The sequence below is a fragment of the Camelus bactrianus genome, chromosome 13 (assembly GCF_048773025.1).
Source record: "Camelus bactrianus isolate YW-2024 breed Bactrian camel chromosome 13, ASM4877302v1, whole genome shotgun sequence".
In the NCBI taxonomy this organism is placed as follows: Eukaryota; Metazoa; Chordata; class Mammalia; order Artiodactyla; family Camelidae; genus Camelus; species Camelus bactrianus.
In genome coordinates this window covers 78,410,914-78,438,159 of record NC_133551.1, presented here as the reverse complement: position 1 = coordinate 78,438,159, position 27,246 = coordinate 78,410,914, and the positions used below count along the sequence as shown (strand labels likewise).

General features: G+C 59.9%; 1 protein-coding gene across 1 annotated transcript; it reads right to left on the bottom strand.

Moving 5' to 3' along the window:
• Positions 1–20: 20 nt before the first annotated feature.
• Positions 21–27,246, bottom strand: MMEL1 (membrane metalloendopeptidase like 1). Its single transcript, XM_074375976.1, has 23 exons — positions 27,093–27,246; positions 19,590–19,667; positions 18,825–18,884; positions 17,841–18,002; positions 17,489–17,569; positions 14,915–15,010; positions 14,343–14,461; positions 13,713–13,778; positions 12,248–12,382; positions 12,066–12,155; positions 7,554–7,690; positions 7,107–7,200; positions 5,584–5,712; positions 5,084–5,182; positions 4,528–4,611; positions 4,025–4,128; positions 3,687–3,745; positions 3,286–3,405; positions 2,704–2,837; positions 2,537–2,602; positions 2,039–2,134; positions 1,510–1,586; positions 21–1,437 (listed from the first exon to the last, which is right to left on the bottom strand). Exons 1-23 carry the CDS (start codon positions 27,244–27,246, stop codon positions 1,338–1,340), a joined length of 2,340 nt encoding a protein of 779 aa, XP_074232077.1. The 3' UTR covers positions 21–1,337.

Here is a 27,246-nt window from a genome sequence, read left to right as displayed (position 1 = left end):
CCCGCTAGGGGAACCGCTCTCCCTGGCGAGTTGGGGGTTGTTGACATGCCCCCGCAGCCTTCCTGGAGACTGCACACCTTTGGCACATGCGGGTCAGGGGGCTGAGAACAGGCCCAGGGTGTGGGAGACCAGGGCAGGGATGGGCTCTGTCTGACGGTGAGGAAACTGCCCAGGCCCCAGGTGGGAGCCCTGCCTGAGGGGCCGAGGTCAGAACTCCCGTCTGGTGGGAGCTAACTGGCTTTCCAGGGAGGGGATGGTTTCTGTTCCACGCACTGGGGTCTGGTGGATGGTCAGGGACTTTCAGGGAAAGGGCTGCTCTGCGGGAAGGACCTTCACTCATGTGAGAATCATCATTTGTGCCCTCCTGGGCGTGGTTGGCCTGGGGGCGAGTCTTGGACTAGCTGGAACGTCCAGCTCCCCCAGTGCGGATGCCACATATGATGGGGCAACAGGCAGAACTCCTGTCCCGCTCCCCTCAGGGGCCCTCTCGTCTGAGTGAGTTCGCATGGCCTTCTCAGCACCTCCCCTGTGTCCCCTGGCCCAGGCCTGGATGGCCACAGTGGCCTTCCAGCTGACCTCTCTGCTCTCCCCTTCCCCCAACAGACAGTCTCTGTGGTTATTTAAAAACTCAGGGCAGGTGACAGGGTTGCAGCGGGTTAAGCTCACTGGCTCCCAGTTACACAAAACCCCAAATCCAGATTCTGGGCTGCGTCTCGGGTCCCCTGTGCCCACCTCCTGGACCTCCGCTCCTTCCTGAATCAGTAGCTCCTCCCCCTTAAACGTGGTCCCCCAGGGCGGGCATCCGGGGGCATCCTGCTCAGTGCTGTGTCCCCAGCACAAAGACCCTGGGGAGACTGTCAGGAATGCCCACCGCCTCCTGGTTGAAGCAGTCAGCAAGCGGCAGAGCCTGGTGCAGCCCAGGAGAACTGGGCACTTTCTGGGGTCCTGTCACCCTGACTGCCCTTCCTGGGCACTGCCACACAAACACAGCAGCCAACGGCTTCTTTAAAGCATTTACTTAGATCAAATCTGAAGCTTGTGGACAACTGAGGAGGACGCGCTTTGGAGAGCGGGCGGAAGACTGATAACCGTGTCTACGGGGCTGCGGTGGGCGGCGGAGGGGGCGCTGGGCTGGGTTGCGCTTATCCTGATGGTCACCCCCGATGGTCCAGGGTGGCGGCTGCACTCCAGGCCGGGCGCGGAGGCAGGGAGTGGTGCGGGTCGGCCACTGGGCGCGGGGCGCACGCCGGGTCCCCACCAGCTGCACTGTCTCCGCGAGGACCAGTCACCTCCTGGTGGCGGGTGGCCGTGGGCTGCACAGCGTGGCTTGGCCTTGGCTACCAGATGCGGCATCGCACCTTCGGGTGCATGGGGGTGCCCGGGGCACAGTGGAACGCATCCGCGAATGCGGCCAGGTTTTGCAGTGAGCCCAGCACCCTGCGGGTGGACGGAGGGGCCTAAGAGGGTGCCAGAGCAGGCGCTGGGCGCGGGGAACCGAGGGCCACTTGCCTGTACTTCAGGGGGCTGTGGACGTCAGTCTTGATGGACTGGACGGCGAACTCTGGCCGGTAGGACCCGCACCACACCTGGGGGGGGGGTCACGAGAGGCATGGCTGCGGGACGCGGTGGGTGGGGCAGGCCTGGGGGGATGGGAGGAGGGGTAAGGGGGGACCTGAGGGGATACTGGAGGGGGCTGCCCCGGCCTGAGGGCCAGGAGGTGGGGCGCCCAGCGGGCTGTGGCAGGGATGGAGTGTGGTCCAGCGCCTCCTGCCAGGCCCCAGCTGCGCTCTCCTGGGTGGGGAGAGGGAAGCCAGCTGATCCTTCCCCCCCTCTGCAGCTACATCTTCCCCAGCTCCAGCGCCCCTGCCATCCTTTTGCCCGAGGAAGCCTTCCTGGCACGGGAATTCTGGTTCTGCCTAGCTTGCCTGCCCACGGTATCCCCGGAGGCACCCCGCAGCCAGGGCTCTCCGAGGATCTGAGCTGGGAGCCAGTTCCTGGCCGGTGTGGGGGCAGGTGGGACGGGGGCTCGGGCTCCTGCCTGGGCATAGCTGACGAAGAACAGCTGGGTGTAAGTCAGCTCCAGTCCTGGCAGCTGCCGATCCTTGCCGCCCTCTGCCATCCACTTCAGGTAAGCCTGCGGGCACCAAGTGGGGGCTGGGCCCAGGCCTGCCCTCCCTCCTGGGGGCAGCACCAGCCTGGCCAGGGCTCCGGAGTCCTTGGATCAGGGCAGAATGGAGGTCTGGCTCCCGGGCCTACCCTGGTGGGGGTCCTGCCTCTGCTGTGCAGGGCCCTCTGGGTACCCCCAGAGACGAGGGCTCCCTGTCTTGATGACTCAGTGGCCATCTGAGAACGACACCGGCGGGGCTCTGTGGGGACTCACCGCCTAGGCATCCTGCCATATGGCACCCACCCAGAATGGTCTCCAGACGCCCAGTGCCCGAGGCTGTAGGTGCAGGGGTGCTGCTGAGGCTGACGGGTAACCTGGGCCCAGTTGCTTCCTTCCTAGCCTCCTTGAGGGGCCCCCGCACGGACCCACCTTGTAGGCCTGCCGCAGCCCTCCATTGTCGGCGATGTTCTCCCCGAGCGTGCTGAAGCCGTTCACCTGCTCGCAGGAGACAGGATGGCGGGGCAGCCTGGGCGCCCCTCCCCTGCCCTCTCCCTGGGCCAGGGCTGCGGCGCGGGTTGCGGGCGGTGGGGGCTCACGTTTTGATCTTCAGCCACATCCCAGGAGTAGTTCCCGTACTGGTGGACCATGCACTCCGACTGCTGCTGGAAGTGCTGGGCAGAGAAGTTGCTCCACCAGTCCAGCATGTTGCCATCCTTGTCGAAGTTCCGGCCTGGGGGGTGGGGGCAGGGGGGCTGCCCTCGGGGCCTCTCCCAAATGCCCTCCCGGGAACCCCAGTGTCTAGGGCTCATGTTTGTGGGAGAAAACGGGCCTCTGAGGGGCTGCTCAGGCTTGGGGAGGAAAGGCATCAGTGGTGTCTGTGCCACCCCGAGATCAGGGCCTGGGGGCTCGGGTTCCAGGATCCTGCAGGCACTGTGCACTCTTGACCCTTGCTGGGATGTCCAAACTCTGTAAACCCCAGGTGAGGGGGGCACAGGGACCCTGGGGAGGGTCCTCCAGCACGTGCCCTCTGAGGGTCCCTGTGGTTTAGCCCCGTGGGAAAGCCAGCCTCCCTGGGGTGCAGCCGGAGGCCCCTGGATCCAGGCAGGGGCCCCGCCCTGCAGCGGGAGGGGTGCGTTTGTGACTTTGAGGTGCAGCTCTGACCCCCAGGCAGCCCCTACCGTTGTCGTCAAAGCCGTGGATGATCTCGTGCCCGATCACCATCCCAATGCCCCCGAAGTTCAAGGCCTGTGGCTGCTCCTTGCTGAAGAAAGGGGGCTGGAGGATGCCGGCGGGAAACACTGCTCCGGCGGGGTTGGGGAGGGCAGAATAAACTGTGAGAGCGCACATCTGTGCCCCAGCTCAGGGTGGGCACCTCTAGGAGTCCTGTCTTCAACCCCGCAGCCCAGGGGGGAGAGGTTACAGCACACACCCCCATTTTACAGAGGAGAAGACCGAGGCTCAGAAGCCAGAAGGGCAGGGCTAGTATGTGGCTGACCCAGGACTCTGGATCCTTGTACCATCCTATGCTGCCTCCAGTCTCCTCTGGCACTGGAGGGATGGGGGCAGGTGGGGAACGTACCAATCTGGTTTCGGTTTGGGGAGTAGAAGGCGTTAACCACGGCAGCTCCGATGATCCAGCTGTGAGCAACAAGAAGGTCACCTAGAGCCCCAGTCTCTGGGGGCCCTCCCCTCAGGGCCCCCTACTCTGCTGACCAGAACCCACCCCGTGGGCCCAGCCATAGCAGCCACGCCACGGGCCCAGCGCCGCCAACAGCCAGGGCAGGTCTGGGCCAATCCAGAGATCTGGCACGTCCCTGGGGCCCCATCAGCAGAAGGTGGGCAGTGGGCTTTGAGTCAGACCCACTGCCGTCCCCAGCTGTCCTGGCCCATCGGTGCCCACATGCTGGCGCCACTCACACGTTCTGGTCCACCTTTTCCCGAAGCTTCTTAAGGCTTCGCTGGGCGCCAGCCTTGAGGTTCTGCAGACCGTTCTCAAAGTACAGGTCCTCCGAGAAGTTCAGCTACAGGAGAGGGGTGGTCACTTACGGGCATGTGTGTGGGGTCCTTCAGGGGCCTGGGGCAGGGCGTGGTCAAGGGCAGCTGGGGACTGGCCTTGGGACCCACCAGGCAGGCCCACACGCAGCCCACAGGCTCTGGGTGCAGGGGGACTGGGGCCAGCCCAGGCTCCGCACATTTACGTGCGTGGGGGAGACCCCAGTCCCTCCTGGCCTCAGTTTCCCCGTCGGTAACAAAAGGTAATGCTAGGACCCCAGCAGGTGGCTAGGTGGCTGAGTTAGTGATGGAAAACTACCCCTCAGGTAGTTGAGGGCCCATGGTCCATGGGGGCTGGTTCGGGGCAGGCTGGGTGGGGGCGAGGGGACGGGGCTCTTGGGGGCACCCCGGCTGGGGATGGGGCACACTTTGGAATACTCCTCATCCAGGTGTCTGTTCTTCTCCTCCAGGATGTAGTCGGGGTACCCAATCTGCTCCCGGATGCTCATGGCCTGGGGAGGAGGTGGGGGGCCGGTCCGTGCCTGCCACACAGAGAGCATCCTGGCTGTGCCCTCCCCGCCCCTGCCATGTGGGTAAAGGGCTAAGGGACTGAGCACTCCGTGCAGGCTGTGGGGACATTAATGGGGACAGAATGTGGAAGGGTGCAACCAGAGACTGAGCTTCTGTGCCCGCCAGCCAGCCACGGGTCTGGGGAGGAGGCCAGGCAGAGCTGCTCAGCTCTGTTTGTCACCCTGGCCCCGAGGGGCTCCTGTTCCCTGTGTCCGTGGCCACCCCCGAGTGCTGGGGGTCTCCTGGGCCTCGCTTTGGTCTCGCCTCTGCCCACAGTCCCTTCCTGAGCGAGCCGCCCAGGCTCACTGTCCTCGTGTCTGAAGTGGGTGTGGAGACCCTCACCCCAGCCCCTCGCGCTGGGGCTGCCCTCTCCTGGCAGGAGGCCCTGGCCGGGGGACTCCAGCCCCCGCCCACCTTTTCCTTGGCTTTCTTCTTGGATGACTCGTCCATCCAGCTCAGCTCGTCCAGGGTCTCCAGGAACACTGCCCGCATCTTGCTGATGAGCTCTCTGACCTGGGGGAGTGCACGGCCCTGCTGCCTGGAAGGCCAGCACTGGGGTCTGCAGGGGGCGGGCCTAAAGCCTCGTGTGGGCCGCCCCGAATGTGCTGGGGGTTGGGGGTGGGCTACGGCCCCCGGGACAGGGTCCCCGCTGCTGCACTGTGTCCGAGGTGGGCCTCGGGCCCGCCAGCCCCTGCACGCACACCCTGTACAGTTTCTGCCCTTCCCAGGCCTGCAGGGGTGGGGGCCGCTGGCTGGCAGGGGGCCCGGGCTGCGGGGCAGGCGAGGCTTCCTTGCGCCACTGAGCACGTGCGTGCTGCTAGAGCCAGCTCCCCTCGCCAGGAGCCCAGGGTCACCGTGCTGGGGTGGAGCTGTGACCCGCCCCCCGCCCGCACTGCCTCGGCCAAGGCACCCACGGCGCGCTTGCCGTCCTCAGGGAAGGCCTCCCGCACGTAGAGTGAGCCCACGGCGCTCTCCATGTTGCTGTTGACGTAGTTGACGCACTCCCGCCAGCGCACCTCCTCCACCGTCGTGCCGTACAGCGCCTGGCCGCCGTTCATGTCACCATGTCACCGCCATCGACCTCCCCGTCCTTGGCCTCAGGTGCCCAGCGGCCAGTGCAACATGGGCGAGCTCGGAGGCTCCCTTTGAACACTGGGCCCAGGTGTGCGAGGGCCGGGTGTGCAGTTTGGAGGGGACGGCTCCCCACCCAGGCCACCCTAGGGTCAGGGGAGGGTGGGGGCACTGCTCCACCCTGAGTTCTTCCTTGTCCCGTCCCTGCCACTCAGGCCTGGCTGGACTCTGCTCTCAAGGACTCCAGTCCCAGCCCCGAGCACAGGCTGGCATTGACCTTGGGGGCCTTGTCTAGCTCAGCCGAGAGCCAGCAGCTCCCTGGGCCCCGGTTTTCCCATCTCCAAGGTCTGATGAGGATGTCTGCCAACCTGTCCCCAGGGACACAGGCCACAGGATGGAAACGTGTCCCCCGTCAGATTTCTGGCCCCAAATCTCGGCCAGCCTGGAGCTCTGCCCGGCATCTGACCATAGGTTCTTGGGCTGCAGGGTTTCCTGCCCCCTAAGAAGTCAGTGTGACTCCTTCTCTGTCCTCTGAGCTCTGGGACTCAGCTCCCCTCCTGAGTCTTGGCCAGTAGAGTCTCCAGCCCAACAGGAAGGCAGGGGGCCTGACTTGCCCCCAACCTGTCCTGCCGCCATCTCCCTGGTCAGCGTTGGACCTCTGCCCACCCCACATCTCTGGTGAAGAATGTCAGAGTCCCCTCTGACTCCGCAGGTCCTCATCCCCTCATCCACACTTCAGCTGTCTGCTGTCAGCACCTCCATCTACTGCTGATGGCGCGGTCCAACCCCCACCCCCACCCGGATGGTGGCACCGCCTCCACTCTGCCCGTGCCCCCCAGCAGCAGAATGGCCACGCTGCAGGACATCAGGCTTTGGCTCCCACTCTTAACGCCTCGGTGGCTTTTGCTGCACGTGGGATCCCATGCTGCCCTGGCCCACGATTGCCCCGCGCACCTCCCGCCTTGGCCTCCCTTCCTCCCCCCTGTGTGGCTCCGTGTCCCCGCCCCAGGACCTCCGCACGAGCTGTTTCTGCTCCCTGGGAACCCGCCCTCAGTCTCTTCATGCCTGGGTCATTCTTGCCTCAAGGTCTCCCTGGTCACTCTCACCGAGAGGCTCTCCCTGCTCGCATCTCTTCCTTGCCCCCCGTCCTACTTGTTGGTTTTGGGAGAGTAGGTCTCCAGTTTGCTGACTGAGTGTTGTTCAACTGCCCCATGAGGGCAGGTGCCTGGTCAGCCTCAATCACGGCCCTGGCCCCAGTGTGGACCTCGGCGCTTGGCCCACAGCAGGTGCTCAGTGTCAGAAATGAGCAAATGACAAGCCAGGCTCGGCACAGGGGCGAGAGCCACGCACGTGGGGTGTCTCTCACCTTGCGGTAGTTGGCACGTGCGTCCTTGAATCGCTGGCTCAGGCTGCTGATGCGGTCCAGCACCAGGCGCCAGACCAGGTAGTTCTGCATGGTCCTGGGGCAGGAGGCAGAGGGCGGGGGTGGAATGGCTGGGTCGTGTCTGCCCAGGAGAGGATATGGCTCATGGGCCCTTGGGCAGCAGGTTCCACATCCAGTAGGGGTTCACGGTGGTGCAGAAAACTTCAAAGACAACCCCTGGATACACCCTGCCTGCCCCTGGCCGCCTCAGGAGGGGCTCACAGCTCTCATGTTGGGTTCCATTGACCACTATCGTTTTATCCCATCGTGTCCCTCAGGCCTCAGAGTGAATGCTCTCTGGGGTCCTCTCCTGAGAGGAGCAGCTGCTGGGAGTGGGGAGGGGGGAGCAGGGGGAGATGCGAGGCCTCTCGGGCTCCTCCTCGGCCTCACCTGGCTGAGTAGATGTCAATGATGTCTTCCAGGTTCTGGAGGTAGGGGGCGCCATAGACCACCACCTCTTCATTGGGCAGCAGCTCGATGTTGACATGGGATAGCACAGACTGAATGAAGAGGGTCCAGTTAAATCCCTGGGGAAGGAGGGAGTGGGGAGAGAGAGACATAGTTCTTGGGCATCCAAGAAACCCAGCCCTCACCAAAGAACATTCAAGAACTAAGAGGAGGGGGAGGGTATAGCTGAGTGGCAAGAGTGCATGCCTAGCAAGCATGAGGTCCTAGGTTCAGTCCCCAGTACCTCCACTGAATAAATAAATAAAAATCTAATTACCTCCCCCTCGCCAAAAAAAAAGTATACAGTGCTATACATCAATTGTATTTCACTAAACCTGGAAGGAAAAAAAAAAAGCAACAGAGAAGGTGCAGGTAATCAAAATCAGGAAAAAGGCGGACGTCACTGCCGAGCCTACAAACCATGAACAGAGATTGTGGCAATCTATCTGAGAGCTCGAGCACAGCGGAAGACTCCCGGGAGAAGCACAACTTAGCAAAATGAAAGAAGAAATAGAAAATACAGTTTTATATGTAATAACCTGGCTATTTAATTTAAAATATTCCCACACAGAAATTTCCAGACTCATCTGGCTTCTCCGGTGGATGCCATCTGACATTTAATAAAGACACACTGTCAAAAAAAAGAAAAACCAAAACACCACTAACTGGCTGTATTCTGGGCTATCGTCCTCATTAATACCCCGAATAAAACATGATTCTTAAAGAAATACTGTCACTCTTACTCACTTTCCAGAGAAAGGAAAAAGAGAAAACTCAGCCTGAGTCGTGAGGCCAAGAATAACCTTAATACAAAATAAAGACATTGCAGAAAAAGGAAATAATAGGCCAGTCTCATTTACTGTAATTGGAACAAAAAAATCTAAGCAAAATAGTAGCAATTGGGATTCACCCACACCTGCATGAAACAGACAATGCAGCGCAGCCAAACTCGAATACAAGTGTGGCGCAGCATCTGAAGATCAAATCAATACAATTCACCATGGTAACTGAATAAAGAAGGAAAATCACGTGGTAATCTCAACAGACGCAGAAAAGGAATTTTAAAAATCGACTACTCGTGATAAAGATGCTCAGCGAATTAGAAACAGAAGATACACTGCACGATCTAATAAAAGGATCTGAACAACTGCAGCAGTGACAACAAACAGAAACCAGTCCAGCAGACAAAATCACAGGGCGAAACGCTGCAGGCTTCTCCTCTGAGCTGGGGAAGGAAACAAGGCATCTTCTGTCACGACGCCAGCTCTAGGCTCAAAGCCCTAGCCAGTTCAATAAGACAAGAAAAAATAAGTCAATCAGGATTGAAAGGGAAGAAATAAAACTTATTTTTCACGAAGGACAGGATTCTGTGTATGTAAAACATGAAAGGACGAACTCTTAGAACCAAGATGTGCATCGAGTAAAACTGCTGGATACAAAGTATTTCCGGATGCTAGCAACGCAACGGTAAGAGCAATGACCAAATGACACCACTTACAATAATACTAAAAAACCAAACACCTAGGAGCAAACCTCACGAAAGATGTGTACGGCCTTGAAATTGAGAAGTATAAAACATATTGAGAGAAATCAGAGAAAACATGAATATCTAGAAGTAAACGTCCAGAAGGGTCACAGATCAGGAGACTCAGCCTTGCGAAGGCGCTGCTCTGCCCCAGATGGATGCTCAGGCTCCAGGCCGTCCCCAGCAGAATCCCAGCAGGACTGCCTGTGGAATTGCCTAGCTGACTCTGAGTCTCCTAAGGAAATGCAAAAGGCCAAAAACAATCATTTTGATCTTGGAGAACAAAGCTGGTAGACTTGTTCTATTGGATGTCAAACCGTGTCACAGAACGGCAGCAGCGGAGACAGTAGGGGCCGGCGCGTGGACAGACAGGGAGGCGGAGAGAGGTCAGAAGTCCAGGTGCACACGCCCGGTGCACACACACAGACACAAACAGGCACGCAGGCGCGCACACACACACACAGACACGCAGTTTTTAACAAAAGCAGCACACAGCACAATGGCTAATGAGGGAGACTTTTCAGTAAATGGTGCTGGACGGTCTGGACAGCCACAAGGAAGAGCTGAAACAATCCGTCCTTCTCACTGCGTGCAGAAGCACCACCTCCAGGCGGACTGTTCACCTGACCGGCCTTGGCAGGCAGAGATTTCTAAAGCGGAACACAGAAAACACAAGCCAGAACGAAACTCTTGCCCCATCTTTGTTCCGTTGATAAATTGGACCATTTTTTTTAAAAAAAAGGACTATTTTAAAACCTCCTTTAGAAAAGAAGCAGTACAGGGTAAAACAGCAAGCTGCTGAGCGGAGAGGGGGGTCTGCTCTGCAGAAGCTGACCAAGGGGTCCCACCCAGCACATACAAAGAGCTCAGCGTCAGCGAGAAGAAGGCAGAGATCCCAGGAAACAATGGGCAACAGACTGGAGCAGACACTTCACAAAAGGGGGCCGCCGCTGGCCAGTCAACACGAAGCAGAGGTCAACTCCGCTGGCCACAGGGAAAGACAGACGCAGCCCCGATGGAGATCCCACAGCACATCCCAGATGGGCTGAGATGGATGGGACGGACCCCGCTGAGCACTGGGGAGTGTGAGTCTGTGCAGGGACGCTGGTGTGACCCGTGAACGCTGGACACGCGCCTGTCCTATGACCTGACAGGGATGTGCGCGTGCACGTGCCACAAGACGTGCCCGAGAATGAGCGTAGCAACACTGCTCAGAAAAGTCCAGAGCTGGGACTGACCGGAGGCCCAGCAAGAGTAGACCAGGGGCTCAAACTGCCGTGTGTTCTTAGGATCGGCGTGAGTGACGAGCGAGAGGGGACATGCGACGGGAGGATGGTGAGATGCGGTCTCACCCACAAAATGGAGAGCGAGAGAAGCCAGGTGCACACTCGTAGGGGGAGCATTCAGCTGGTGGTCGCTTTGCGGGGAGGTGGGGGGACATGCGGTGGGGCATCAGTAACGGCTTAAGTCCTAAGCTGAGCCATGGCTGTGCGGATGTGCGCGTGTGGCAACTCTAAACATGGTAAACGTGTTATAATCCAGACACCCCAAGCCCTGGGTCCCTGGACGCTCCCACACGCCTGCTCCAGGGCCGTCTCCACGCACCTTCCGGCTGTTTGAGGCGCCTCCTTTCCCTTTCCATATTCAGTCCGCAAGGCCAGTGGGTTCTCCCTTCCAAACAGATCTGGAAGCCACCCCTCTCAGCACTCGGCTGCCATGTGTCCCAGGCTGCCACCCTGTCCAGCCTGGGCTGTGCTGCACCCTCTGGACCCCTCTGCCTGCCTCTGGCCCTCAGTCCCTTTAGACTGTTTCCTCGGCAGCCAGATCCCATTCAGTATGAGTCAAGTCCTGTTCCAACAAAGCCAGTGCCTTCATGACGGCCCTGGAGGCCCAACGCAGTCCACCCCTCCCTCCCCGGCCTCCTCCAGTCGCCCTGCAGCCCCTGCCTCAGCACCTTAGCACTTGCTGTTCCTCCCTCAAGACCATGCCTGGCCCTCGTCCAGGTCTTCTCGGACTCAGCCTCCGGGCTGCCCTTGACTCCCCCCTGCCTGCCCTCTGACACGCTCTGCAGGCCACTTCTCCTTTCCCTGACCCGAGCTCCAGGCAGGGTTCGCGTGCTTTGTTCGCTGACGGAGCTGGTGCCAGAGCAGGGCTGGCCCCGCCTTGTGCCTACCTGAGGGGTGGGCCAGCCACTGGGCTGTGTGGGGGAGGGCCATCACAGCAGGCCGCCGCGGGGAGCCGGGAAGGAAGGGCAGGACGCGGGGACCGCAGGGCCTTCTGGGGCCCCAGGTGCCATGAGCCCTGGGCAGGGGCTCCCCTAAATTTTCCCATCTTGTTTCATGGCTCTAGACACTTAGCCTTTCTCGTGGAGGCAGGGCTTTGGGCCCTGCCTCCGGCCTTGCCTTTCTCCCTGTGACGCTGGGCGCTCGCCCATCGGCCCCTCCTCCCTCTGGCTTGAGCCCCCAGTTGCCGCAGTCGGTCCGCGGGGCCCTGAAGCGTGTTCCGGCCCCTCCTTCTGCAGCAGGAGGCCCTCCGACTGCTCGGCTGGGCTGCCCCTCCCCAGCCCCAGCTCCTAAGCAGAAGTCCTGGCTGGAGAGGAGCGGAGGGTCCAAGGGCCTGGTTGTGGGGGGCAGAGCTATGGTGGGGTTCTGAGCGGGCCTTGGGGACAGAAAGCCCTGGGTGAGGGTCTGCCCAATTCAGGCGGGCAAGTCTGCAGCCCTTCCCAGCCTGTTACCTGCTCAGAAAAGGGGGACCTCACAGCAGCCACCTCACAGACCGGGTGGCCCCCATCCCCAGACAGCCAGCTGACCCCAGCTGTCCCGGCGTGGAAACGTCGTGGTTTGGGTGACCAGTTCCATGGCCCCTGCTCGGGTGGGTGTGTCTGGGGCTTACAGGAGAGCAGTAGGGGCGGCGGGTGGCCCAGGCCTTACCTTCAGACCGAACTTGCCCTGGAGCTCCTCCAGGTCCATCTTGCAGTACAGGGTGGTGACATCATGCCGCTCCTCCTGGGGGGCTGTGGCCTGCACCAGGCGGGTGGGTGGTCACATGGGGCGGGGTGGTCAGGTCAGGGGACACTTCCCCCACCCCACCCCGCCCAGGGCCGCAGCCTCACGTTGGCCAGATGCGTCTCCAGCTCCAGCACGTGCTCCATGTCCTCCCGCACCAGGTAGCTGTTCGTAGGAAGATTCAGGTCTGCCCGCAGCATTGTGGCCACCGACACCATGAGCTGCAGGTAGGCTTCCCGGACCTAGGCCAGAGGACGCAGGACACCGTCTGGCGGCCTCGGCCACTTTGCCCCCACGGAGCTCTCTGTGGGGGTGGGGAGGGCACATGACACAGAGCAGCCCTTGGAACACTCGTTGGGTGCAGTTCTGGACGGTCCGTGCCCCCCAGAGCAGGGCCCTCAGTGCTGGGGCTCACACTCCCCAGCAAGGCGGGGTGCTGTGAGCTCCGTGGGGGGACCGTGCCTACTTCCCAGACCTGCACAATGGAACCCCGTGCAGATACTCGGGCCGGGCTGGGCTCCCCTCCCCGTCCCTTCTGTGTGTCACCCTGTCCCTGAGCTCACCCAGGGCCCAAAGACCTATTCTGGTGGGCTGCTTGGCTGTCTATAAAGTGCTGGGGACACAGTGGCTGCTCAGCAAAGGCCCAAGGTCAAGGGTGGGCTGCCTGAGCCAGGCTCACGTCGACCTGGGCACCAGGAACTGGGTCCTGAGGATGCATGCCGTCTCGGACCCGCCTTCTTCACGGCCAGTCTGGGAGGGGCTTTCCTTACTGCAGGCAGGGGCCGCGGAAACCACCTCCGCCGAGTGACTTGGCCTCGGGCTGGGCTGACCCCCCAGGCCAGGCTTGGCTGCAGCTGTCTGGTCTGACCGGCGGCTGCCAGGCTCAAGCCCTTCCAGGCACCCAGGCCCGGCGGCCCTGAGCTGGGCTCCCTGGTCTGCTCTCCTCGTCCCACTGCCTCACTTGTCTTTCCTCTTGGCTGGACCCGTCCTTCACAGCCCAGCTCACAGCCCGCCTCTGCCAGGAGGCCCCCCCCCCCCACGTGGCTTCCTGGCTGTGGGTCACGTCACCTCCTGCCTTTCCAGTTTGCTCCCCATCCTTCCTCCCCGCTGGCCCTGTCCTGTCTGCCTTGCTGCATGTCTGGTTCCCCATTTCTCTCCTCCCAGGTACAGGAGCAGGATGGCTCAGGGAGCAGGCCCAGGGCCCAGGCAGCCTGTGCTGGGATCTTAGTGAGCTGGCAGCGTGGGACCGCAGTCTGGCTCTGGTGAGATGGGATGACACGTGTACCCCTCAGGGCTGCTGGGCTGGGCTTATCCCTGAGCCTGGCTCCAGGTGTTCAGGGACACCCTTATGATGGTGACAAAGGCAGAGGTCCTCATCTGCATTCCTAGCCCTCAGTGCCAGGCTCGATCCGCATGGGTGCCTCCAAAGGCTGGCTTTGAGGGCAAAGGTCAGGTGGACACGCAGGGAGCTGGGCCACAGGTGGGCCCGAAGTGATGGGAGGAGGGCAGTGCCCAGAGCAGAGGAGGCTGGCAGGAAGGCGCCAGGGGGCAGGTCCGGCAGCCCTGACTTACCTTCTGGTTGTTGCCGTCGTTGAAGTAATATTCTCGGGACGGCATGCCCAGGGTGGGCTGGTCTATCTGGAGACACAGAGTGTGGGAACCTGGGCATGGAGCGGGGGGTCCCCACAGCCTGGCCAAGGCGCTCCCAGCCCTGCCCCTGCCCCCTACACCGCCCACCTGGAGTGCATGCTGGCGGTGGGCCCGGGTGCCCTGGGGCTGGGCTGTGGGGGGCTGCGGGGTGGCGGGGGTGGTGCGCGGACCACCCGCATGCCTTGCTGTGCTCCCCACTCCCGGAGGGCCGTGCACGTGCCACCCAGGGTCCTGTTTGGCCTGCTAGCTGTGGCCAGCATTGGCTCTTTGAGGTCAGGTTTCCTGCACCGGGTGCCGAAGGCCTGGACAGACGGTCCCGAGGACCATCCCGGCACCTGGGCTGCCCCTTGGTCGGGACACAGGCCTCAGAAGGCCCGACCTGGACCAGTGGCAGTGCCAGTCCCCTGAACAGCAGAGGTGGACAAGAACCCGGCCCCGGGAGCACACTGAGGGCACACCCGGCCCCTCTGGCCACATCTCCCCACTGCGCTGCGAGAGCGCCCAGCCAGGCACGGGGGGCCCGCCTACCCCGGCCCCCCACGCGGCTCGTACGTAGATGATGTGCTGGCTGGAGTTCTGGTCATCGTTCCAAATGAAGAGGTCGATGAGCACACGCTTGTTGAACTGCGCGTTCATCACGGCCAGCTGCTGCTCCAGCTCCCACCTGGGGCCTGGGGGGTCAGCGCCCTGTGCTGGAGACCCGCCGGGCCCCTCGGGTCCCAGCCCAGCCCTTCGCTGGCTGGTGAAGCCTGGCCTAAGCCCAGAACTCCAGGGCACAGGGGACCCCTGCCAGGCTCACGGCAGCGGGCGCACTGGAGGGCCTCGGGGTCATGCTTCCCCAGATAGTCCACGGGGAGCCCCCCTGTGTGCTGGGGGCTGCTGACCACTTGGTGACCCTGCCCCCTGGTGCAGAGAGCAGAGCATGTGCTGAGAGCTGGGAGCCTGGGTCCCTCTCTAGGGCACTGGAAGGGATGCCTCTCTGCAGAGCTGGAGAGGACCAGCCCCACGGAGCCCGCCAGCCGCGGGAGCAAACTCCCCGGCACGGGCCTGGAAGGCCTCGGCTCCGAGGAGCCCCAGGCCCAGGGCCGCCCATCTGCGCGAGGTGCCCCCTGCCCTGGCCTCACCTATGCTCTCGTTCCACTTGTCCATGGCCACCGGCCAGCCTCCCACCGCCTCTAAGATGTCCAGCAGGGGCTGCGAGTCTCGCTTCTCTATCACACCTGGGAAGGGGGAAGCGGTCCCTCACCAGAGGCCCGGTGGGTGTGACACCCGCCTTCATGCACACCTCGGGGTGCTGCCTGCTCAGCACACAGCCCCGCCCTCCCGTCACACCCTGTGGTGCAGGACTTGGAGAGGCCTGGAAAGAGCAGGGACGGGACACAGGCGGGAAAGGGGACAGGGAGTGGATGAAAGCACAAGGGCCACCAGGACAGAGGGTGCGGGAGGCAAGGCAGGCGGGCGGGCGGGTGGTGGGTGAGGAGCCAGCCTGGGGGGCCTGTGGCCAGGAGCAGGCGCAGCTCAGAGCGGCTCAGAGAGGCCTGGGCAATACTCTGAAAGGGGCAGAGTATTGTGTGCTCTGCAGGGGTGAGGGACCAACCCGGCTGGGAAGCCCTCAAGACCACCATCTCCAGCACACACTGGACAGAGGACAAAACATAACTTTCCCCGCGTGATGTTGATCTGGCAGGAAGTCTGGGAGAACTTCAGTCAAGAACCAAGTGAAGGGGGGAAGAAAGGTGGCCCACAGAGGGGCAGAGGTGAAGGAGGGCCTGGCCTGGCCACTTGATCTGGGGAGACTCGATGAGACGGGCCGTGGGCCTGGGTGAGCTCCGAGGCTCACTAGAAGCAGGGTGTCCCATGTGGCCGGTGGGGGAGCAGTGAACTTTCTTTTTTTGGTCCTGAGTCGGAAGCAGGGACTGAACTCAGGGAGCCGCCAGTGATGGGTTAAGTCCCGGCCGTCTTGGGCTGATGGTTACAGGAGTTACTGTTCAGCTTCCTGGCTGGTTCCTGTAGGTGACGGATGGGCCTTCTGGCTGCAGACTGTGGCTCAGAGTTGTGTTTCTATACATGGTCTGGCCACCATCTTTTTGTACATTCAGTCTCTCTAGCCAACCTTCCCGAAAGGTGGGAACACAGGACATCACCTTCACCTGGCAGGTACTGGCCAGACTGGATGAAGTGACCCTCTCCTCCCACGGGGAGAAGTGCGCAAGCCGGGGACCCCACAGAGACACCCTTGAGAACGCTGCAGTCCCTACCGTCGGGTGCCCGGAAAGAAACCTCGCCCTCTGGGAGACCCTCAAGGAAATAGCCTCGAACCCCGGTGCCAAGGAGAGGGAAGCAGTCCCCCCAGAGTACAGACATATGCATACACATGCAAACTTACACACAGACGGACATACACACATAAGACACATACACACAGACACACACAGACATATGCATACACATGCAAACTTACACACAGACGGACATACACACATAAGACACATACAAACAGACACACACAGACATATGCATACACATGCAAACTTACACACAGACGGACATACACACATAAGACACATACACACAGACACACACAGACATATGCATACACATGCAAACTTACACACAGACGGACATACACACATAAGACACATACACACAGACACACACAGACATATGCATACACATGCAAACTTACACACAGACGGACATACACACATAAGACACATACACACACACACGTATACACATACACACACATGCAGACATACGTACACATACATACAAAGACACACGTTCCTACATAGACACAGAGACATATACACACACATGCACACATATGCCTACCCACAAACACATACACACAGACATATATACACATCAACAGACCCACACACACACACACACACACGCACACACACTGACGCTGGCAAAGATTCTTGACCAGACGTCAGTCAGGCTGGGCCCGTCTTGCTAAACGCAGTTTTAGCAAGAACTCTGTGCAGTCATTTGAACCAGAACTCCCCGCTGCGAGTCTGACCCCTCTGGAGAGCTGATCAGGGTCCTTGGCCCTCTGTCCCCCCAGTGACTTCTGACCACCTGTCTGCCTTCAGCATGAACCCTATTAGCTTCGTTTAACCAGATCTGCACCCCACCCCGTTGCGGATGTCTCCTTTCAGTGATTTTCCGTTGTGCGAGCGCCACCTGCTCTGGGGCCACGCCTCCCCACCTGCCCACACTGCATCTGGAGTGGAGCCACATCCCCTGCCCCTCTTGCAAAACCCCACTGCAGTGGTCCTGCACCTGTTGAGATGGCCCTGAACAGTCTGCCTCACTGTCTTTCACATGTGTCATGAACAGGCATTTTAACACACGCACGCACACACACGCGTGCACACACACATGCAGACGCATGCACACGTGCACGCACACACGTGCACACACGCACATGCACATTCCCTGGGGCTCCCAGCAGGCCCCCCACTGTCTTCCTCCTGCCTGAATACAGTGCGGCCTGCTGACATCAGGGTGTGAGCTGGTCATGGGCAGCTGGCAGTAAGTCCGTGCCCCAGAGGGAGCCTGGAGCCAGCAGCCAGGTCAGGGCAGCACACAGCCCCCTGGTGTCAGTTTGGAGTGGCGGCCACTCCGCCCTGCTCTGCAGCAGGGCCGTGGGGTCCCGGGGCTGGCGGCAGCCCCCCCCCCCCACTCACTCTCGTTCACGCAGGAGCGGTACAGCGTCTTGGCCTTCTGCACGGCTGGCCGGTCCTCGGAGGCGGGATTCTCCAGCACCCCTGCGGGCGAGGAGAAAGCCGGACACTGGCCTGAAGTGGCTCCTGCGGGGCCCCTGCCCCTGCCACACTGAGTCAGAGGCGGTCCCTCTAGCCCTGCGGGGCCTTTATCCCAGGGGGACCCTCTCCCCTGTGCCCGCTGGACCGGGGCGGGCTCGGCGGGCTGTGCCCCCTCCCCACCGTGGCCAGGCGCACAGTCGTCCCCCCGCCCCGCCCCGAGAGCCGAGCAGGCGCACCGCGCACCGGCCGCCCCCGTGGGCGCGGCTGCTGCCACCTTTGAGGATGATCTCCAGCTCGTCTCGGAGGATGTCGAAGATGCTGTATCGTGAGTTGGTCTCGGGGATCACGTGGCGCCGCAGCCAGCCTCCGCACGCGTACTGGTAGAAGTCGTTGCACGGTTCCTTGGATGGGTCCATGTTCTGGAGGATCCTGGCGGCTGCGTGTCCCGGAGCGGGGAGAGGGGAGACCCCGATGGGCTGCGGGGTGTTCAGTCACAGCCCTGTGCCCCTGGGAGTCAGTCACCCCGGGGAGGTCGTAAGCAGGGATTTCAGTCCCAGGGGGATCACTTAGCCACGCGACCTTGGACCCCTGTGAGCTCGCTGATCCTCCATTTCCACACCCGCAAATCCCAGCCAAGACTGCCCCGCACACAGGAAGGCTCAGCTGCTGGCCCCGCCCCTCGTGCCCCCTCCTGGTCACCGTGTCTGCAGGGTCTGTTTTCTGTTGGAGGGGAAGGCTTTGTCCCCAGGCGTGCAGGGACAGTGGGGCCCCGAGGCTCCCGGCAGAATGCTTTCAGTAGAGGTGGCCGGGATGGACACCCCACCCCAGACCGTCCCTCGCGTCCTGTTCCACTTGGCTGGGAGCTCGCTGGAGCGCACTTCTGAGTTTTTACACTAGCGTTTCTTTGCATCATTTTCCCTGTGTTTTATCTGCCAACAAGGGCACACGGTGCCCAGTTCTAAGGCAAGTTCCTGGGAGAAAGCTTGAGAGTGTGTATGTTTGTGTGACCTTCTTCCTGTAAATGCAGAAAAGGGCCTCTGGGGTCCCACGCCAGCTTCGCCGTGGTCACAGGGGCCTCAGCGGGCAGCGGGGAGGCTTCCTGGGGGGCCTGGGCGTGGGGGTGAGAAATGGGAGCAGACCCCTTTCCTCCACCTGCCCTAGAGCCCCTACCTGCACGCACGCCCGGGGTCCGCTCAGCAGCATGGGGGACCCCAGCCCTGGTCGGGGTGTGGAGGGCTGAGAGGGAAGCGGGCCTTACCTGCCATCACGCAGCCAGGGGTGGTGCAGACTTCAGCCGCCTCCTTGCGGGTTTGGATGTCTGCAGGCAAGGAGCAGCATGAGCACGTGGAGAGGTGGGTCAGGGCGCAGGTGGGGTGGGGAGGAACAGGGGTGGGCAGGGTTGAGCCTCAGTGCCACCCCCACCCCCGTGGTCGGTCCAGCCCAGGGCCATGAGGGCATCTGGAGGGCAGCCCGCATGCTCCCCGGGTGGCCTGTGCCTGGGGCCTTGAGTGAAAGCTCATTCTGGCTTGACCTCGTCAGTGACCTGGGAGACCCTTTATACTCTCTCCCTCCACCGACCTCCGCAGCTGCCCAGGCCCCGGAGGGCTGAAGCCAGCCATTCTGCCCTCCTGCCTGTCTGCTCAGCCAGCTCTCACCCTGTCAGGGGTCACCTCCTCCAGGCAGCCTGCCTGTGCTGCCCCGCCTTTGCACGCCCTTACTCTCTCCCAGCCACCCCACCCCCTCGCCAGCTGGTTGTATCAATGTGTACCTGCCGGCCCTCAGGAGCAGCGCCCAAGATCCAGGAGCAGCGTGACTCCTACTGGCTCCCAGGTGCCCAGGAGGCAGCCTGCGTCCAGCATCCCTGCCTCTGTCCTCTCTTCCCATGGACTCTGTGGCCCCACCCTCCTGCTGCACACCCCGGGCCTGACTGCCAGCTCCCCGGCCCTCCACTGGTGGCCCGGACCATGGGGGTGCAGTTCCCTAGCCCGCCGCTCAGGCATGTTGGTAGGGAAGGCAGGGCTACCTCTGGATGCTCGTTTTATAATGGTCTTCTTTTCCTTTGAGAAGCAAAGCCGGCTAGTAAAGAGTGGCAGCTGCTTCCCTGGGGAGAAACACAGCACTCAGCTCTCCGACTCCAGCCACCTGTTCCTGGGACGGCACTGGCATTCTCCTGCAGTGGGGAGTCCGGGGTGCTCCGGGGGGGTCCCTGCATGGGGCTGTCACCTAGTGAGGGCTGGGCACCAGGGAGTCAGGACATGGGTAGCCCAGTAGAGCTCAAATCTGAGCAGAGGGGGAGGAGGGCTGTGGGGAGGAGGGGGCTGTGGGGAGGATGGGCGCCAGGAGGAGGGGGCGTGGGGAGGAGGGGAGCGGGGAGGAGGGGCCTGGGGGTGGGGCCTGGGGTAGGGGTGGGGAGGAGGGGGTGTGGTGTAAGTGGGAACTCCGTGTTCTCTAGTAATAATTCTGTAAACCTAAAACTGCTTCAAAATTTAGAAAAATGACTTTTGAAACAACCTGAGTAGAGGATCTGAGACCTGCGGAACCATATTAAATGGCTTAACATTTGTGTAGCTGGAGCCCCAGAGGAAGACTGTATGAGTCAGGGCATTCGTTGAAGAGATGATGGCCAGGAATTTCTCAAAACTGACGAAAGACATACACCTACAGATGCAAGAAGTGCCGTCGATTCCAAGCAGCATGAGCACGGAGAAAGCCACACATGTAGCCGCACCACGGGCAGCTCCCCGAGAACCAGAGGGAGAGAAGCAGCCAGCGCAGGGAGAGGACATTACATCAGGGGGGCAGCAGAAAGAGGCATGGCTGGCTTCTCGTCATGAAGGATGGAGGTCGGAAGACGGTGGCACAGACCCTCGAAGGAAACAGACCGCCAACTTAGAAAGGATGCGGCGAGAGCGAAGCAGACACCGCAGGTAAAGGCTGCGGGGATGTGTCTTCATTGTGCACTCAGCACAACACATGCTAAGAAAGGCTTCCCGCAGAAGGAACAGGCGGCCGGTCGGAGGCCAGGTTGGCGGGAAGGAACCATGGGGCCCAGGAAGGGAAACTCAGGGGAAATGGGGTGAGTGAAGTGTGGTGGGGACCCGGCAGTGCCTCCGGTGGATCTGCTCCCTGGCTGGTCAGAGAAAACCAGAACAAACGACCAGCACCGCAGGGGCCACGTCCCCCCGCGTCCTCGGCAGCTGCCAGCCTTCTGGTTGGGGGAGGTTCCGGGGCTAAGTTTACCAGATGCTCCAGCTCAGGACTGGCCGGAGGACACAGTGGGCTCTGGAGGTGACACTTCCAAAACTGAATTAGACGGGGCAGTCGTGTTTTGCTCATCACCCTTTACCTTACGCCGCCTTGCCTAATTGTCACAAGAAGCTCGCGCGTGTCGCCACCTCCATCTCCTGATGAGAGACCTGGCGGGCACGTGGGGCGGTGCGCCCGAGGCCAGTCACCAGCAAGGGGCGAGGTTTGGGCTGCCAGCCCCCGTGTGTAACCTCATCCAAACGCTCCATATTTCTGAGCAAGAGGAAAACCAGACCAACGAGGCCTGCGACACAAAGGCTGCATAGAAGCGACATCATCCCCTGACGCCGAAATGGGGTCAACAGGGCACGAAGCAGACAGGCCACAAGCAGGGGTCTCTCCCCATCAGCTCCCAGCAGCTCTCCCTGTAGCCAAGGGACACCTGGCTACTCTTTGTTCTTTTGACGTTTGCTTGAATAACTTCTGTAATGTGCTAATTATTTGCACGTAGACTGTCTATATTAAAAGAAAAACCAAACTGATGTTCCCTTTGAAAGTCTTGTCCTCCTAGAGGCTAACCTTGATGTGAGCAAGTTGTTTCTTCTTCCTGTCTCTGTCTCTGTCTCTGTCTCTGTCTCTCTCTGTCTCTGTCTCTCTCTCTGTCTCTCTCTGTCTCTGTCTCTCTCTGTCTCTCTCTGTCTCTCTCTGTCTCTGTCTCTGTCTCTCTCTGTCTCTGTCTCTCTCTGTCTCTGTCTCTCTCTGTCTCTCTCTGTCTCTGTCTCTGTCTCTGTCTCTGTCTCTCTCTGTCTCTCTCTGTCTCTGTCTCTCTCTGTCTCTGTCTCTCTCTCTCTCTGTCTCTCTCTGTCTCTCTCTGTCTCTGTCTCTCTCTGTCTCTGTCTCTCTCTGTCTCTGTCTCTGTCTCTCTCTGTCTCTGTCTCTGTCTCTCTCTGTCTCTGTCTCTCTCTGTCTCTGTCTCTCTCTGTCTCTGTCTCTGTCTCTCTCTCTGTCTCTGTCTCTCTCTGTCTCTGTCTCTCTCTGTCTCTGTCTCTGTCTCTGTGTCTCTCTCTGACAGAAGTGGGCTATGGGGAACTCTCTTGGGATCCTCTCTGGGGAACGTATGCTCGCAGGCTGGTTGCCACACTGGTGTGGGCTGCGAGTTTACGTGACCCTGTGGTCAAGGAAACCCCAAGCCGGGAAGTTAATGTTCAGCAGCCCCAGGCCGGCAGCGCCCCAGCGCGCCTGATGGAGGCGCACACACACGTCCCCTGGAGGGAAACCTCAGCCTGAGGGACCTGGGGTTCTCGCAGGTAACGCCGATCTGAACGTAAACTTGGCTGTATGAGAGGAGGCTTCCGTGAGTGAGAAACAGCAAACCGCAGGACTGGAGCCCCAGTCCTTCATATTTTGGGATTATCTGATCCAGAATGTGTGGAAGCTGGCATCACAGGCCGGGAACCTCGATGCCTCTCTGGCTCCGTGCCTTCGCACGTGGATGTGCAGCTGCTCCCACTGAGGGGCAGAGAGCCTTCCTCCCGCTCCTCACTGTGGGTTTGCCCCTGTGGCTCTGGGAATAGAATGAGGTGGAAATGAAGTACTCCGCTTCTGAGCCTAGGCCCTCCGAGGCCTGTGTGTGTTCTCCTGTCCCCTCGAACTTCTGCAAGGAGAGGGGTGTGCTTGCTGGTCCTCGGAGGAGGGTGAGATTCACGGCACTGGGCCTGACCCTCAGCAGCGGGCCCCGGCCGTCCCAGGTGTGTCGTGACAAATAGCTCTTGTTTTATGCCCCTGAGTGTTGGAGTGGTTTGTCAGGCAGCAACAGCCAGCCAGTGCAGAAATAACCCAAACGTGTTTGAATTATTGAAAGAAATAAAAATTAAAAACAAAGACAAAGAAGATTTGCAAATGTTAGCTACTGTATATAAAAATAGATTTAAAAAATGGCTTCTGTATGGCACAAGAAATTCAGTATCTCGTAATAACCTTTATGAAAATGAGTGTGAAAATGAATGCATGTATGCATATGCCTGACTGGGACAGGGTGCTGCACACCAGAAACGGATGCATGGTTACTGACGGTACTTCAGTTAGGGAAAAAAGGCCAAGAAAAATGCATCTAGGCACAGCCAACTGCTGTAAACCAAAGATAAAGAGAGCATCTTGAGGGAGGCCCCGAAAGGGAGGCACCTACTGGTGGGGGGGCGAAGCTGGGAAGTACAGCAGGCTCCTCGTCAGAAGCCACGTGGGCCAGAAGGCAGCAGAGCGACTGAGAGGGAAAAACCTTGTCAACCCAGATTCTATGCCCGGAGCAAGTAGCTTTCAAAATGCAAATGAAATAAAGGCTTTCCCAGACAAATGAAAGCCGAGAGAGTTCTTCCCAGCACACTCGCACCGCAACAGGTGCTCAAGGAAGCTCTTCAGGAAGACCGCGACGCAGGCGGGGATCTGGGTCTACACCAAGAACGAAGCGCACGCAGACGGTGAAAAAAGAACGGTGAGCGAGACGGTGAGGCTCACCCAGACCTAGGGTTCGTGGAGCTCTGGAAAGATAATTACTTCACACTTGTGCGGGCCCCTTCACATAGCACACCTGATAGCTGCCTACAAACTGCTGGCTCTCAGGCATGGAGAGCATCCCCCGGAGGCACGGTGAGTCACGCGGGGTCAGGGCCGGTACACACGAAGTTCGGGGCCGTGTCCCAGGTTAGGAACTGTCAGAACGGCATTTCCATCGGAGCTTGGGACCTTTGTAACCACTGGGCAAGATGAAAAGTGGCTGTTTTTAAGAACTGTTTGAAGGGAAGGTCAGAGAGGAATGGAAAAGAACTTTGAAACTGAGAAATGTCATTTGAATGGCCTTGAACCCAGAGTATGTTATCGTGAGTGACATCTGCCAACCGTTAGTACCCTGTGCCCAGGCCGCATGGGATGACATCCCACACTGAACTAAAACACGTTTTATAAGCACGAGATTGATATCTGAGATGGATGAAGATGGGCCTGTGATTAACTAACTTGACAGGAAAAAAACAAACTGAAACAAGTTAGCTCCGAATGATGAGAAAACCGAGCAGCAACAAGGACAGGAAGTACGAACCAGCTATCGCCCGTAGAGCAGCTGTGAGAAGCTCTCCCCCGCAGAACTCCTGTGACGGTGAGCACGGATTTGTCCCAAAGCAACAGCACACCTGCCCGGGCCAGCGGAAGCCTGGGCACTTCCATCTGCCTCCCAGTCGGGATGTCAGGAACCATTCTGACAGTGAGTCAGCGACACAGTCCAGTGTTTTATTATTAAACCTGGCCACAGACAGCATGACAGACATTTTTAAAAGTGTTCCTGATGTATGAAATCACCGAGCCCTCAAGGGAGGTTCTGCCATGTGTGCACTGTTCTGTTCCATTTTACAGATAAGGAAACTGAGGCACAGAGGTAAGCAGAAAGCCTTCCAAGGTCACACGGCTGGGATGTGGGGCTGGGGGGTGGGGATGGCATCACCAGCCAGGCTGTCGGCCTTCGGAGCCTGGTTTTTAACCGCAAACCAAGAATGCTGCCAAGTGATCTAACACTGATGACAAGGAGAGAAGGTCCAAAGATAAGGTTTAGACACATGAGGGGACACTCCAGGCCAGGGGTTGGCAATATTTGTCTGTAAAAGGCCAGATAATAAGTATTTTAGCCTTTGTGAACCACCTACAGACTGATCTATTCAACTTAGCTCTTGGTGCGTGAAACCATCCACAGGCAATACAGACATGAATGGGCACAGCTGTGTTCCAATAAAAAGTTATTTACAGAAACAGGCAGGGGCCAGGTTTGGTCCCTGGGCCGTGGTTTGCTGACCTCTGCACTAGACAGTGAGTGTGGCTGTTTCCGAGGAGCAGAATTCCAGGGTGGGTGGGGATGCGGGCATGGCACCGGATTTCCTGCTTTAAATTTCATAAAGAATTGGTTTTCTGGAAAAGATTTATCTATAACTTCTGGAATAAATATGAAAAGAACAAATCTAAGACAAGCATTAAAAAGACAGTGATATAAAACTTCCAAGCCAGTGGAGGGAAAACAGAGTGAAAAAACAATAGATTGACCCAAAAGAAGGCAAGAAAAAAGACAAAAGGGGCGTGAGAAGCACGCAAGAACAGAAAGAAACAAGCGTTTCAATGATCACAGTGAACTAAACCCTTCCGGTAAAAGACAGGCCAAAATCCAGCTACACACGCACCTAAAGCTAACGAAACAACGTTTGAAAGAAAAAGAATGGAAAAAGTAGACAGCAAATGTTAACTCGTATCAGCAGAACAGAATTTAAATAAAAAAAAATGAAGGCAAAAGGCACTGTTAAGCTAGAAAGGGTCTCCACGCAGTGACACACAGTGAAGATACGCTGATTCGAAATTTGTGTTCACGTTACAATGTAGACTTAAAATACGCAAATTAATACTTGACATAAAGACAAGGAAAGTTGTTAGTTCAACTATCAGTTTGCCCCAGAGGGCAAGATTTTAGCACATGGGTCTTTGAAAAATGGAAAGAAAAAGAAAATAGAAAAAAGCGAATATATAGAAGATTTGACCGACCTGACGAATAGATCTCTCTCTCTCCCTGTGTCTCTGCTCCCCCCCGGCGGGCGGGGTGTTCCCTGTAAGCGCACACGGATTACTTATAAACCTGGCCCTGTGTGAGCCCTAAAGCCTCAGCAAACAGCAAGGAATCAGGTTCACATAAACCACGGTTTCTGATAACAATGCAGTTAAATTAGAAACCAGTTAAAGAAGGCAATTAAGAAAAATCTCCATGCATCTAGAAATTTAAAAAATGATTCCTAAATACATCATGAAGTGATGAAAAAGACCATAGCGGAAACGAGAAAGTGCTTAGAAATGAGTAGCAGCGTGTGAGCCCGTTAATGAGCTGAACCGGGACCTGAGGCCGCGCTGGGCTGCGGGTCCTTTCTGGGGGCGGGGCAGGAGTCCTGACCGAGCGGCTTGGCGGGCACCCCACTCGTGTTTAGGGGGCCGTGAGGCGGCGGCGGCTGGGCAGGGAAGGCCCCTCCTGTCAGGACGGAGCTGAGGAGCCCTGCGGCGGGGGTGCGGCCAGGGTCTCACCCCGTCCCCTGGAAGCCTCCAAACCAGGTGTTCGCAGCCCAGGGGCCCCCAGTGAGGCTCCCTGGGGTCTGGGCTCTCCAGGGCTCTCCGGGCAGCGAGCGATCGACCCCCCACCCCGTGCCCAGGGCACTGCAGGGTCCGTCTCTGCTGATAGGTGCCCGCAGGGGCCAGAGCCCGCCGCGGCTGGCACAGTCTGCCAGGCACCCGGTCGGGTGGGAGCAGCCCGGGCAGGTCCTGCTGCAGTGCCGGTGGCTCTGGCCAGTGAGGGGACTTTCTGGTAAGAAAGGCTGTGCTGCTCTATTGCTGAGGGCACCTGGTGAGCACCCCTCCTGCAGATCCTCGAGTCCTGAGCTGCGCCCCGCCGCCTGCCCCTCTGCTGGAGGAGCCAACTCAACGCGGGCAGCCGGGTGCGGCTGGGCTCTGACCTGGGCCGCCTGGTGCCCCGGTGCAGGGCCTGCTGACCTGAGAGGGGGATGGTCCTGGCTCCTGCACCTGGGCCTTGGTGGGGACGGGGAAGACTGTGAGAGGGGGTGCTCCCGCAGGGCGGCCAGCACCCCCCAATCTCCCTAGGACCCCAGCCGGGCCCCTCCCACCATTCTGCTCTCAGCAGAGCCTGGGAAGCCACGAGGCCCCAGGACCCAGGTCTTCAGAGGGGTGGGGGAGGACCAGGGGGTCCGCTCCGCAGGCCGGCAGCCAGCCGCGGAGAGGCCGGAGAGGCCGGCTGGCGGGAGCGATGCCGCCGCGGTCCCCAGCGCTGGAGCGTGGGCTCCTGCTGCTGGGCCGGCCGGGAACTGCAGCGCCCCGGGCAGCAGGGCCGCGCTTCCAGCCCGGAGTGGAGGGGGCCTCACGGATGGGGCAGGGGACGGGTCTGCCACCTCTCAGGAGTCCCCCAGAGGACCGCCGGCTCAGAGCCTGCTGAACTAGCCTTGTGCCAGCCCACGCCTGGGCAGAGCCTTCTGGAAGGGGACCCCGGCCCCCGCAGGTCAGTGCCCCTCCTTCCCAGTCTGCAGCGCAGCCCTGCAGCCTCCGTCCCTGGTGCAGACCCTGCCTGCCGCATTGGACACTGCTGGCTCGCCCGTCCGGGGTGGGCGGGCACGCAGACCTTCCGGAGGTTGGGGAGGGGCCCGCAGCAGTGAGCAGGGTGCTGGGTGGCGGGTCTCGGGGAGGGGGCGCCCCCACTCACCTCTGCTGTTGGCGTAGAGGAGGCCCAGGGTCACCAGGGCGCCTGTCACCAGGAGCAGGAGCAGAAGCAGCCCCCACTCCAGGAAGCCTCGGTGCTTCGGCCCCGACCTGCCAGCGAGCTCCACTGTCCCCACTGGGCTCTCAGGCTTTCCCAT